This window comes from Aspergillus brasiliensis, assembly GCF_001889945.1.
Source record: "Aspergillus brasiliensis CBS 101740 unplaced genomic scaffold ASPBRscaffold_4, whole genome shotgun sequence".
Lineage (NCBI taxonomy): Eukaryota > Fungi > Ascomycota > Eurotiomycetes > Eurotiales > Aspergillaceae > Aspergillus > Aspergillus brasiliensis.
The window spans coordinates 1434070-1446666 of record NW_027137445.1 but is presented as its reverse complement, the minus strand read 5'-3'; the positions used below and the strand labels follow the sequence as shown (position 1 = coordinate 1446666).

Genomic DNA, 12597 nt, shown 5'->3' with positions numbered 1-12597 from the left:
TGTCTCTGATTCCCATGCGGGATGTTTCACTTGCATGGCCTTTTCTCCCCTCCTGGAAGTCGGGACGTGTCAACCATTGCAGGGATCGCTGGCTGGCTGGCTAAGGTTGATTAGAATGGTATCGAATGTACTGTAAGAAGTTGGCGCGAGTAAGAGTAGATACAGCTAGTAGACAAACTCCGTATTTAGTCTTGCTTTTTCGGCGCGGCGGGCAAGGAGTCAACTGGCGCTAATTAAACTAGCTCCAATGCAGTTAGCCCAAAGCGTCTAGTGGGTGGCGGTCGGTCTTTCCCCACCGAGACAAGCGAGATTTCGATGCCCCTGTTCGCGCTGCGGATTGGCCGCCCGTTCAGGTACGGCCAATTTAGTCTACTGGTGCCTGGGGGGTTTTCTCCGGAACTTGACCCAATAATGGTGGTCCCCCATCGCATCTTGGAGTCATGCTGGTGACAAGTTAATATGCCCGGATGCACTACCAAGCCAGTCACGGGCCATCAATTCAGGATGGAGATGGGTAGCTAATATCAGCGTGATTATTATGCTCCATAATGGTCAAATTGCCGCCCTGCAAGAACCCTGATTGCAACGGACGGCATGAACAGGTGGCAGTGGGAAAGTGGAGACCTCTGGCTCTGGCACTGGCTTGCGCTCTTCTTTCTCGTCCTCCATGTCTGGCTTGTGTCTCAAGCTCAACCAGGGATGCACATCGTATTCGCATTTCGTTGTGAGTAACCAGTCACTATGACGTCTTCTATATGAAGAACTACAAGACGAACATTGGAGTGTAGATGGAATTAGATCTGCCACCCGCATTGTTCTTCTACAGTAAAGCCTATTGGCTTCGCTAGAACGTCCGGATTCTGTACCGAAGCCGAGAAAAAAAAAAGAATAAGGAAGCCTGCAGATTCGGAGTATTGCGACTTCATCGACAGGGTACTACGTACGTAGGCGCAGTAGCAAGTTAGTTAGTAGACACGCATCCATCCGAGAACTCCGCAGGCGTGACTAACTGAAAGCATGCAATTTCCCCATGAAGGCGCTGGCCAGACTAGTCTAGTCAGTCTAGTCTAGTATAAATGGATTTTAATGCTACGATGGAGCCTTTTACTATCATCTTTAATTAGTAGTTGTGCCTCGCAAGTGGGCTAGTGCGAAAGAGCAAAAGGTTTGCCTGAATTCTTGACTGCCTCCGTACTTTTACCGGTGCGCATCGGTCGGTGGTCACGCCTCCGCATGCTGACTGGAGCGCTGGGCGATCGGATGGCCCTGGTAAGTGGTAATACGCGGTACGGATCATTTGGTACTAAACCAACCTGAACGGTACGGGCGCGGCCCCTCCGGCCACCCAGCCAATCATCCCCTGCCGCCCTCCATACGTCGCCGTCTCCTCTCCTCCTCCTCCACCACCAAGCCTTTTGCTGCACCTCAGCCTTTCCTCTCCTTCCTTCAACTTCATTTTCCTTTTTCCAGGTTGATCCTCTCTCTCTTCCTCCTCCTCCCGTCTCTCCTCCTCCCTCTTCCTCCTTCTCCTCTTTCCTCTTTCCTCCCCCTCTGCTTCACTACACCCTCTTATTCACCTTAACCTTTTCACTCTCTTAATTCTACTTCACTTCGCCCTCTTCTCCCGACCCTTCCGCCCATCCTCTCTCCTCCTTGGCCCGTTCCCGTGGCCGTCCGCTCCTTACAACAGCAATCTCCTTCGTGAACAAGCACGACAATTTAACTTCCTCAATTTTGATACGTTCATTCGATTCGCCTTTGTTTCTAAAGCGTTGCTCGACCACTGAATCAGTTACAAAAGCGATTGTGGAGGCTTCTTGTGTCTTGGATTTCAGACCGTTTTTGCAACCTTATATTTCGACTTGTATTCTTCCGGCTCGTATTTCTCGGATCTCGGGACCTCACATCTTTTCTCGGTGCGACACTTGAGAGTTTGGGTTTGAGGATTCAATGGTATCATTGCAGAACTGAAGGCCTCCAGACAACACCGGGCTTTCCAATCATTCTAGGGAAGTCACACAGGTCTGGAGGTCCCCGTGCGTCGTCGAGTTCACATCAACTGTGTCCATTAATTATCACGGCGTCATTCAAGTCATTATCTCATCAAGGTTTAATCGGTACATTCAGGCCTCCTGATCAACCTAGCATACCGTTATGGCTTCGATTTCCCTACCTCCACAGCCTCAAGCCAGTCCGGCATTCTCTCCATATCTTTCCTCGGCTGATCTGTCTCCTGAGGGTCACAGCCGCCGCAGTTTGAGAATGTCTGCTCCGCTCCCAAACCCACCCTTTGTCTTTCCAGCCCGGGATCCTACCGAAGCGACACCTCAGTCCTCGGAAACCGGTGCGAAGACTGCCCTGCCGCTCCCAGCGTTCTCTTTCAATCCGGGCGCTCAACATTCGTCACAACCATCGATGCCCTCTCTCTCCCCCAATAGGCCGGGTGGACACCGCCGACGATGCAGCGAGTTCGTTGGTGGAGAACATCCGGTCATTCCGCCTGGGTCTGTAGAGGCCACGGAAAAGAAGGATGACAATTTAGCGCCAGCACCCGCCAAACTCCCCGCCCCAGGGCCCGGGTTTGGTGCGGGTAGTCAAGGAAAGCGTCGTCATGCCCACCGCCGCTCGGCTGCTATATCCAGCGTGGATCTCACGGCTATCTCGAATGCGCTAGACTTGAAACCCTCCATTGGAAGTGCTCCATGCTTTCCGGCAGAAACAACACGCGAAAATCATGCTTCCAATGAACCTCCCAGACCAGTCTCTCAGTCTGCAGCCATTCTGACCCGGCGATCTCCTCCAGTATCGCCTACCATCGTCATTGAGGAAGACCATTCAGAGCCTGCTGGACCTGGTACTCCTAGCTACGTTCCCACGCCCGAACGTCACTCTGCTGAGATTTTGTCGAAAGAAATTGAACCTGCGGCAACATCTGGACCCGACGCTTCCGCTAGAAATAGCGGCTATACTTGCTTCTCCCCTGCAGTCGACAACGCACAACCCAAGGCTGAAAAGTCAAGGCCAAGACCTCGAACTGCGGATGCATCCTTCATGCTGGATCCGAGCAAGATCGCCAAAACGGACGATGCATCGCCCATGAAACGGCCATTGTCTGCGGCAGGCCACTCCCGTAACCGTAAAAGCTTATCCTCGGGAATTCTCGAGCACCTTGCGGGCTCATCGCGACGTTCCTCTTCCTCTTCCAGTGGCTCAGACAATAGCTCGAATACCTCGGTCAGCGAGCCAAACGAATCCTCGGCATCTCCGTCAGGCAAGAAGAAATCGAAATCCAAGAAGAGGCAGAAGAAGGTGCGGTCTTGGGCGGGCGCTCTCTTGATACGGGGTAAAAATAAGCGCCATACCAAGAAGGACATGTCGGTCTCAAAGTCTACTGTTTCTCCCCCTGCATTAACCAGGACAAATTCCGATTTCGGCTCGGGCTTGGACGTTGACTTTGATGATGACAACATCGTCGTCTTGAGGACACCCACCAACCCGGCTACACCGGAGTCTAGTCATCTCCCTCCAGAGGAGGATATACAGCCTAGCCTGGATAGCTCCTGGAAGCCAAGGAGCTTCTACGAGCAGAATACTCAGAACGATGCCTTCAGCCCAGTGATAGATCTGGACGCAGCTCTGGGTCCTTTCAATACCCCTGACATGCGGTCTAGTCGTGTTGCAGAGAGCGGCTTCTCGGCGGCAACGAAGCGGATGTACAGTGGTGGACGACGAGGTGAATTCATAGGACCGGAAATGCGCTATCATCGTCGTGCAGAGAGCGCTCCAGAAATGCCCCCCTTTGATCGCAGCTTTCTCGGTGGCAACCGATTTGTCACCACCTCAACTTTAGAGAATCCCGATGTTCTGTACGAAGAAGAAGAGGATGCCTTTCTTGCTGCCACCGGTGAGCCTCAGCCGGGATCTGTTGAACAACCAGGGCCGCAGATGACCAAATCCGGCACGGTTGATGGAGATAGGCAATCAGAGGATAGCAAAGACAGCTCTGATACCCTTACACACCAGCCGCTTGCTCAAGGAATCAACACGGGCGAGCTACCTCACGCTGGTCTCGGTATACAGAAAGACGAACCGAACGATGCCACGGACATTGCTACTAGCACTCCGAATCAGAAGGAGCACACGTCCACCGCACAGCAGACCTCGCTCGCTCAGTTCCACAATGCGGGTAACCCTTTCTCTGCTCCGCTGCAAAACTCGACAGAGGCGGACAAACAGGAGCGGCAGCACAAGCCTGTTCCACCGAGTCCTGACATCTCGCCTCGATTCATGCCTGCTGACCGAGCTACTACACCATTGGAACTGACCCCTAATATCCCTCCATTGTCTCTCCACGGCAACAACTCCCTTCCAAACTCTTCTTTCCCATCTCCCGACTTTACACTGTCTTCCGCCGATGTTCCTCGCTCAGTTACGACATCGTCCACAACCGACCGTAATTTTTCGAATCTCTCATACAATCCGTCGGTGGATCTTCCTCAGGGTTCAGTTGAGGATGTGCCTTCACTGACCAGCAGTGCGTCAACCACAACGAACACCTTAAACCGGATCTCTGGCACGTTCTTCACTCGTCCGCGTCTGTCCACTGATCGTTCGGCGTCTTTTTCTGCCGCTGTGCGCCGTCGGACTAGCCAAGCCAACAGCTCTAAAAGATCCAGTCTCGCCAGTCTCTCCAAGCTGGTTGTTGGACCCCACGCAGAACGGAGCAAGCTGAGCTACGAAGAGAAACCGCCGGAAGATGAGCCTGAACGAGCTAAGAAGAAGGGCCTTCGGATTAGCCGTCTTATGCACTTCTGGAGAACTAAAGATAAAGACAGGTCCTGTCATGAACATGGTGTTCGGGATCAGCAGCCCTCTTGAGCCATCGCTGATGAGGCCATTGTCTGCCCCTTGTACATACTCAACCTTATGATTCTCTTCGACATGGTCTTTGCAAGATCTTTGACTTCTTCCTCTTCCTCTTCTTTTCCCCTTTCTTCTTTTTATTTTTGATCTTTACTCGGACCGGTTCACCTTTCTGCGAGTTGAGGGGTAACTGACGAATTTCTTTTTCATCGATATGTGGTTAAGCGTCAGAGTATGAAAGCTCTATCTTGTTGTTTATTTCTTTCTTGTCTCTCGTTCATGGCCGGTTGCAGTTGTGAACAATGCCTTCATCTTCGTTCGCTATTCAATGTTTCAGGGCCCATCTTCTGTTTAAGCCTTTCTCTTTTCAACTTCTTCTGATTTCACTTTTTTATCTATTTTTTTCCCTTCTTGCATTCATTATGGCATCTACCTTTATGTCATTCTTTTTCTACGAGACTTCTTTTCGTGGGCTCATTGGTTCTGTTGGCGATCTAAATTGGGGTCTTTTTTTTATTCGAATTCCTAGGGAGGTGCATGTCATTCAACCGTGAAGTGCAAGCATCCTTGCCACTTTGAGCGTGCAGAGCTACATGCAAACAGTATGAGCTGATCACAGACAATTCAATCTACACTCTGCGTCATCACTATGATGGCGTCTACTCAGTAACCAATCCGAGCCCTTGTAACTTGTCTTGTATAGGAGTAGTATGGATCTATGATGCCAGTACGGCAGCTGTAGCACGCAATGGTCGACTGAATTTAGATTATAGTAATGCTCATTTTGCAAATTGAAACACAAGCTACTAGTACTAGCTCATTGCCCCAAAGGTGCTGGAGACTGGCAGCAACAGTTCAGTTACTACTTAGTAGTAAACAGCGCTGTGTACTCCGTAGAGTGACGATATATATCCAACTACGGAGCCCCACAGGCCCATCCCGAATGATGCGAACCCGAAAATTTACCAAATTCAAAACTTGATCCAGTCAATACATTCTAGCATCCAATGTAAGATATATAAATCACAAAAATCCCTCACGATCTATTTGAAAGATGGTACCTCCTCGATCCAGCAACACGTCCAAAAAGCTCAACAAAAAGGAGAGTAGTAAGAAGAAACCCTCTTCGCAAGCACAACAACCACGCCGAGGCAACAACTCGAACACCAGCAAAACCGAACCCGCCGCCTATCAAGACCAACTCAACCTCTCCACCACTGTCCCGCTGACTCTCCAGCAACTTTTACTAAATGTGTTTAAAACAGCCTTGCTCACGAATGGGCACAATTATCTGCACAACCGGGAGGACAACAAGAAGAAGAATGACGATGATGCTACGACTGAAGTCGCTGCTGATTCAGCAGAGCAGCAGCAGCAGCAGCAGCAACTAGACATCAAAAGTCTGATCCAGACGATCAAAACCCATTTGTATAATCGGGACTTTGATTCGGCATTTACAGATGCAAATGAGGACTTGCTTCGCGCTTATGCGTTGCGGTGGAGCTCGTCGAGGGCGTTGGGGTACGCGGGCATCTTTCGCGCGCTGTTGAAGGAGGTGGTTAGGCCTGTTTCGGATGCTGCTTCTGCTGCTACTGCTACTGCTGCTACGAATCATGTCGTGTGCATTGGGGGTGGTGCGGGCGCTGAGATCGTTGCGCTTGCGGCTGCTTGGAGGGATTTTCTGGCTGATGCTGAACAGCGGGCACTGCTACGATCTTCTTCTGGAGATGACGATGACCAGATCGTGGATGCTATTAAGGAGGTATCTTTGGATGATGGCAAAGATGAAGAAGAAGAAGAGGGTAGGAAAGGAGCAGAGGAACAACCAATTTCTACCACTCCTGCTACTACTACTACTACTACTACTACTACTACCACCACCTACCCCGGCCTCTCTGTGACGGCGGTAGACATCGCAGACTGGTCAAGGGTAGTTGAGCGCTTATCCACCGCTATTCGATCCCCAACGGTGACAGGGTCAAAGTCGCATCCTGCTCCATTGTTACCCTCCAATGAAGAAGAGGAAGAAAGGAAGACCCCCGGGTTCAATGTCCAGTTCGAGAAGTTAGATGTCCTGTCCGCGGGGGAGAAGGAACTGCAGGGATTATTCTCAGGGGAGGGCGCGAAAGGATGCTCTACTGCTCTGGTTACGTTGATGTTTACTTTAAATGAACTGTTCTCGACATCCATGGCCAAGACTACGGGGTTCTTGCTACGTATGACGGATCTGTTGCGGCCCGGGACGGTGCTGCTTGTGGTGGATAGCCCCGGGAGTTATTCGACGTTGAAACTGGGGAAGGGCGGTGATGGGGAAGTGCGGGAGAGAGAGTATCCGATGAAGTTCTTGTTGGATCATACGCTGCTGTCGGTGGCGGAGGGGAAGTGGGAACGGTTGCTGTCGCAGGATTCGAGGTGGTGGAGGAGGGATGCGGCGAGGTTGAGGTATGATGTTGGAGAGGGGGCTGGGTTGGAGGATATGAGGTTTCAGGTTCATGTTTATCGGAGGGTTGGGGAGTAGGGTTGATTTCTCTGTTATAGTATGGTTGCTTTTCTTCTATGGCTTACAATGATACCTACCATCGTGGAATTCACGTCGTGACGTTCATAACGTGCTGTAAGTTCTGACATGTAGAGGCATTTCTGAGAGAGGAATGGGTATGATATTGCTACAGGTCGATTGTAAAGGTGCATGCGTGTGTGTATAGTGTGTGTAGGAGAGGAAGAGGTGAAGGAAGAAGACCAAACAACATTAATTCGCCACGGAGATCATGCACGCCTGAGATCCATCCGGTTGAAGGAAAACAACAAAAGAAAAGAGAAGTAAGAAATACACGTAATTCCATTTACCAAGCCACAGCGCCTTCTAGTTTCTCAAGCCCAACAAGAGGCTAGTGCTCTTTCCGCCTTCCTTGCCGTCGTTACCAGGCAGATACGTGACGTTGGGGTTGTTGGCGAGCGTCGTCGCGATCTCCTTGCTGGCATCAATACGACGAATCTCAATCAGGCCGCTGCCCGCCTTAGCAACAGCCTTGCTAATGATATCGGCACTCTCGGCTTCACCCTCAGCGCGGATGACATTGGCCTGACGTTCCTGCTCGGCCCTCTCGACGATGAAACGGGCCCGCTCGGCGTCCTGCTGGGCGATCTGCTTCTGCTCGACGGCACGCGTGAATTCCTTTCCGAAAGTCATGTGGGTGATGGAGACGTCCTCGAGGGCGATGTTGAACTGGGAAGCTCTCTTCATGAGGTCTGTGCGGATGCGGTTGGAGACAGCTTCACGCTGGGTGATCAGCTCGGCGGCATCGAACTGGGCGACAATGGCTTTAAGGACTTCGTTTCCGATGGAAGGCAGCACACGCTCATCGTAGTCGATACCGTAGGACTATTGGGGAGAGCCATGGTTAGAGGGGACGGCCTCAGTTGGTTGATCAAGAAGTACACGCTTCTTACCTGGTAGATGGCCGGCAGCTTCGGGACCTCAGGACGGTGCAGCACACGCAGAGTCAAGCTGACCATCTGCAAGTCCTTACTCCCCGTGGTGGTGGAAATGTTGCGGGGCTTGGTGCGAACATCGTAGATAATAGCTCGCTGCAACCAAGGGATGAGGAAGTGTGTGCCCTCGTTCATGACCTTCTCCTGCACTCCGGACAATCGGTCGAAGATGACAGCGCGGGTACCACCACGAACATCGTAAATGGAGGAGTTGAAGATGTAGGCTCCTACCGAGACGGGAACCGCGAGGCGGTAGACCTGCTGGAAGAAGGAAGCCATGGTGATGGATGGATGAGCAAAGGGGACGGGGGAGACTTTAGCAGCGACAGAGAAACGACCGTAATTATCAGGCGGGCGGGAGTTTGGCTGGAGATGATGTCGAGGCTTTTCGCATGCTGTCCCGAAACGGATTAGCGCTGGGCGGTGGTTTGAACTTCCAACTTCGACTTTCGTCCGTTTTAGTCCGAAGGTCACCGACGACGACTTCTCTCTCTCCTCTCCTGCCTCATCTCTCGCTCCCCACACCGCGCTTTTCGTCGCTGATTCTCGTCGCATCTCTTCACAATGGGTGGCCATCTCGATCCTAAGAATGGAGTGTGAGTTTTCTGCCCCATTACCTCGTCTTGTCCGCTCCCTAGCTTTTCCGGGGGAAGGGTACCGTGCGGCCTCGTCTGCGACGAAATTCAGCCATGTCCCCCAACATCGAATGGCTCTCATTCCTGTTGAGTTGTAGCTTATTGGCTAGTTATGATGGCTAACTTGTGATTCTTTTAGCTTCCTGGGCTGGTGGGGTGATCTGGGTATGTCTACAATATCAACTTGATTTGGCTGTCTGCGAAGCCTTCCACCGTCAGCAATATCGGCCTACCGGGCTTGTTACTCGATCATGCCCCTGCGCTGCCGACAAATCTCAGCTTCAATAACGACAGCATGTGCAATTGAATCTCGGAACCTTTGCTGACATGGGATGTCTCTGCCCCATCTAGGATGCCCTACCCCCCAGCGCGTCACCACCTACTCCATGTCTCCTAACCGCCAGCGCCCTCTTGCCGGTGCCGGTCACGCCGCCATCTTCAACACTTTCCGCAGATTCAGACACCAGGTCCTCTACGTCGCTCCTCCCTTCATTGCCGCCTACGCTATCATGAACTGGGCCGTTGAGAGGTATGCCCCCCCCTTGCCTGCAGACGTGCAGGCCTATAATACGCCTGACACCGGTGCAATTGCATGCTGGATTGCATGAGAGCTGACACCTAGACTCGCTTGTAGGAACGAGTACCTCAACTCCAAGCCTGGCCGCCTCCTTGAGGGTGGTGAGGAGTAAATGTAACGTGCCAGCTGGGAAAATCTTGGGAGAAGGAGATGGCATTGGGCAATATGGAAGGGCTGGATGTGTGATTGCACTGTACAGTAACTAGAAGCAATCGAATATGTTGCGATGTTTTTGGTTACTTTGACCGCGCGTGGGGTGCATCTGTAATCAAGAATGGACGGCATCGTATAGGCCGGAGGGATTCCACACCCGCTTGAAGCCAACCCGTAGTGTTAGTCTGCCAATCACCGGCGGCCATTGCTTGAGCCTTTTCCAGCGCGTGAAGTATCCCACGCATTCTGGGGCAGGGCAACTGGCTATTCAATTACCTTTTGGATCTTTTTGGGATGTTGAGTGAGTGCTGCCCAAATGCCCGAATGGGATGATTGTGGTACAAAATGGGAATGATGGATTGCCTTGGCCGTGATACTACGTATCCTGATGGACCACAATTGCCCGGACGATTGGTTGGAGCATAGTGCGAGTTGACCAATTGAGTTACGCAAGTGTCTACTGTCCATTGGCATTATCGTGCAATTCTGGATTCAAGATAAGAAAAAAAGACATGATTCTTTCGAGGCAAAGCTGAAGTGGATGCTATTACTATTAAGTTACAGGCAGGCCATGCCATACCAGCAATACACCAGCCAAACCCACCGGCCAGAAGAGAAAATTACCGAATCAGGCGACAAAAGAGAGAAAACCCCACCTAACTGGCCGCCATCGCCGGTGATAAATTACCACTGGTCACCGGCCGTACATACAATTTTTCTGTTTCTGGTTTTCATGAACTTTTCCCCCCACTCCGCATGCGTTCGTCTCTCGTCGCTTCTTTCCTCTCGCTTTCCTTCTCTCCTCCTTCCTCTTCCTCCTCTCTCTTTTCCTCTTCTTCTCTTCTCTCGTCTCTTCCTTCAGCTTCATCTTCGCTGTCTGCTCTCCGTCCTCGGTCTCTTTGCCGTCCTCGCCTTCTCCGTCCTTTCCACCACTCCTTCACCATGAGCGACATCACTCACCCCACCATCAAGGGTATGTAGTAGCATTTCCTTATCCGCACCATCCAACCACCCCTCCATCAATCGACTCGCGGTTTACCCCGCCTCCTGTTCTCCTTTCCAAATCCTCAAACCCACCCTTCAAATTCTCTCAATGGGTCAATTCCCGCTTATGACGCTTCAATGAGCGCAATTTCTTCTCAAGACGATGTCATCTCACCGGCTACCCCTCCTCAAGAATTGCCCCCCTCCTCGCTAACAGTGGCCCTTCCTTTCTTCCTGCAGATGGCTGGTTCTCCGAGCAGTCTAACATGTGGCCCGGCCAGGCCATGAACCTTAAGGTTAACCAGATTCTCCACCACGAGAAGTCCAAGTACCAGGACGTTCTGGTCTTCGAGAGCAGCGACTACGGTACCGTCCTCGTCCTCGACAATGTCATCCAGTGCACTGAGCGCGATGAGTTCTCGTATGTTCGAACCCTCCCGCGAGCTATCTATACCCGAAAACACCATTGGCGCTAACTTTATATGACCATAGCTACCAGGAGATGATCACCCACCTTGCCATGAACTCCCACCCCAACCCCAAGAAGGTCCTGGTCATCGGTGGTGGTGACGGTGGTGTCCTCCGTGAGGTTGTCAAGCACGAGACCGTCGAGGAGGCCATCCTGTGCGACATCGACGAGGTAAACAGCGAAAATTCCCCGTGTGCTTGTGCCGTGTGAGAAAATGTGTGGCTTATCGTTCCTCAGGCTGTCATCCGTGTCTCCAAGAAGTACCTTCCTGGCATGAGCATTGGCTTCCAGCACCCCAACGTCAAGGTCCACGTTGGCGATGGTTTCCAGTTCCTCAAGGACCGCCAGAATGAGTTTGATGTTATCATCACTGACAGCTCTGACCCCGAGGGTCCCGCTGAGAGCCTCTTCCAGAAGCCTTACTTCGAGCTCTTGCGCGATGCGCTCCGCGAGGGAGGTGTCATCACCACACAAGGTTGTTCGTCGCCTTTCATTAGTCCCTTCTTGCCCATTATATCTCCCTCCTCTCTATTCTCTCTCTCCTTTTCTCTCCCCCCCTCTCTCCCTCGCTATCCCCAAACGTTCTATATTATTTGTGTTCTTTGTATTGCCTTGTCACGAACTATGAAGCTAACCTTGTTACGCCCCAAACCACCCGACCCCTAATCCGGGATCGGTTTGGGTTCGTGTTTTCTACCCATACAGCCGAGAACCAATGGCTGCACCTGTCTCTGATCACCGACCTCAAGAAGGCCTGCAAGGAGGTCTTCCCCGTTGCCGAATACGCCTACACCACCATCCCCACCTACCCCTCCGGCCAGATCGGCTTCATGGTCTGCTGCAAGGATGCCACTCGTAACGTCAAGGAGCCCGTTCGCAGTTGGTCCCGTGAGGAGGAGGAGAAGCTCTGCCGCTACTACAACCAGGACATCCACCGTGCCAGCTTCATTCTCCCCAACTTCGCCCGCAAGGCCCTGGACGCTTAGACTATCTGAAAATTTGTCGTTCTAATACTTTGGGTGGTGGCCTCCTCCTTTTCGAGGCCCCACGGCGGCTGATAATCGATGATGATCTGACGATGACGAATATAACAAAAAAGATTTCTGCTGCTTCCTCATCATAATACACTCGGATGCCTCACACGGATGATACGTGAGATGCAATGTAAACGGAAAATAATACTACCCGATATCCGTTTCGCGTAAGGTGAACAATATATCACTATTCCGTAAGCAAACCGTAAATGTACGTGCCTAGATCGGCGTTGCTGCCAGTGCAGCTTGGCCAAGTCCGCTGGAAAGCCAAAACTGGTGATAGTATTCTGCCCATCTCAAGACCAATTACCCTCTAAATTTACCCAAAGAAAATAGAAAAATCATGATAGACCAAGAGATTGAAATGAAACAAATTGCATATATTTTTAT

At 51.6% G+C, this 12597-nt stretch overlaps 6 protein-coding genes across 6 annotated transcripts; 4 read left to right on the top strand and 2 right to left on the bottom strand.

Moving 5' to 3' along the window:
- Positions 1-2154: 2154 nt before the first annotated feature.
- Positions 2155-4878, top strand: ASPBRDRAFT_28786 (putative cell wall proline rich protein; the record flags this gene model as incomplete). Its single annotated transcript, XM_067622560.1, has 1 exon — positions 2155-4878. One exon carries the CDS (start codon positions 2155-2157, stop codon positions 4876-4878), a length of 2724 nt encoding a protein of 907 aa, XP_067480816.1.
- Positions 4879-5819: 941 nt separating this feature from the next.
- ASPBRDRAFT_41256 (25S rRNA (uracil2843-N3)-methyltransferase) lies at positions 5820-7461 on the top strand. The gene has a single exon (XM_067624529.1). It carries the CDS (start codon positions 5918-5920, stop codon positions 7379-7381), a length of 1464 nt encoding a protein of 487 aa, XP_067480815.1. The 5' UTR covers positions 5820-5917; the 3' UTR covers positions 7382-7461.
- A 265-nt stretch (positions 7462-7726) lies between these two features.
- On the bottom strand, positions 7727-8634 carry phb1 (prohibitin subunit PHB1; the record flags this gene model as incomplete). The annotated part of the gene is made up of 2 exons (XM_067620760.1): positions 7727-8245; positions 8314-8634. The coding sequence occupies 2 exons, from the start codon at positions 8632-8634 to the stop codon at positions 7727-7729; spliced, it is 840 nt and encodes a 279-aa protein (XP_067480814.1).
- A 194-nt stretch (positions 8635-8828) lies between these two features.
- ASPBRDRAFT_41253 (ubiquinol--cytochrome-c reductase subunit 8) lies at positions 8829-9948 on the top strand. The gene has a single exon (XM_067624528.1). It carries the CDS (start codon positions 9323-9325, stop codon positions 9596-9598), a length of 276 nt encoding a protein of 91 aa, XP_067480813.1. The 5' UTR covers positions 8829-9322; the 3' UTR covers positions 9599-9948.
- A 489-nt stretch (positions 9949-10437) lies between these two features.
- Positions 10438-10687, bottom strand: ASPBRDRAFT_41251 (uncharacterized protein). Its single transcript, XM_067624526.1, has one exon. It carries the CDS (start codon positions 10671-10673, stop codon positions 10452-10454), a length of 222 nt encoding a protein of 73 aa, XP_067480812.1. The 5' UTR covers positions 10674-10687; the 3' UTR covers positions 10438-10451.
- ASPBRDRAFT_194500 (spermidine synthase) lies at positions 10663-12159 on the top strand (the record flags this gene model as incomplete). Its single annotated transcript, XM_067620759.1, has 5 exons — positions 10663-10693; positions 10945-11125; positions 11197-11344; positions 11411-11651; positions 11879-12159. 5 exons carry the CDS (start codon positions 10663-10665, stop codon positions 12157-12159), a joined length of 882 nt encoding a protein of 293 aa, XP_067480811.1.
- Between the last annotated feature and the right edge of the window lie 438 nt (positions 12160-12597).

Excerpts from the sequence above, each read along its gene's own strand:
- ASPBRDRAFT_41253 (XM_067624528.1), top strand. The coding sequence starts at position 9,323 with ATGTCTCTGCCCCATCTAGGATGCCCTACCCCCCAGCGCGTCACCACC.
- ASPBRDRAFT_41251 (XM_067624526.1), bottom strand. The coding sequence starts at position 10,673 with ATGTCGCTCATGGTGAAGGAGTGGTGGAAAGGACGGAGAAGGCGAGGA.
- ASPBRDRAFT_41256 (XM_067624529.1), top strand. The coding sequence starts at position 5,918 with ATGGTACCTCCTCGATCCAGCAACACGTCCAAAAAGCTCAACAAAAAG.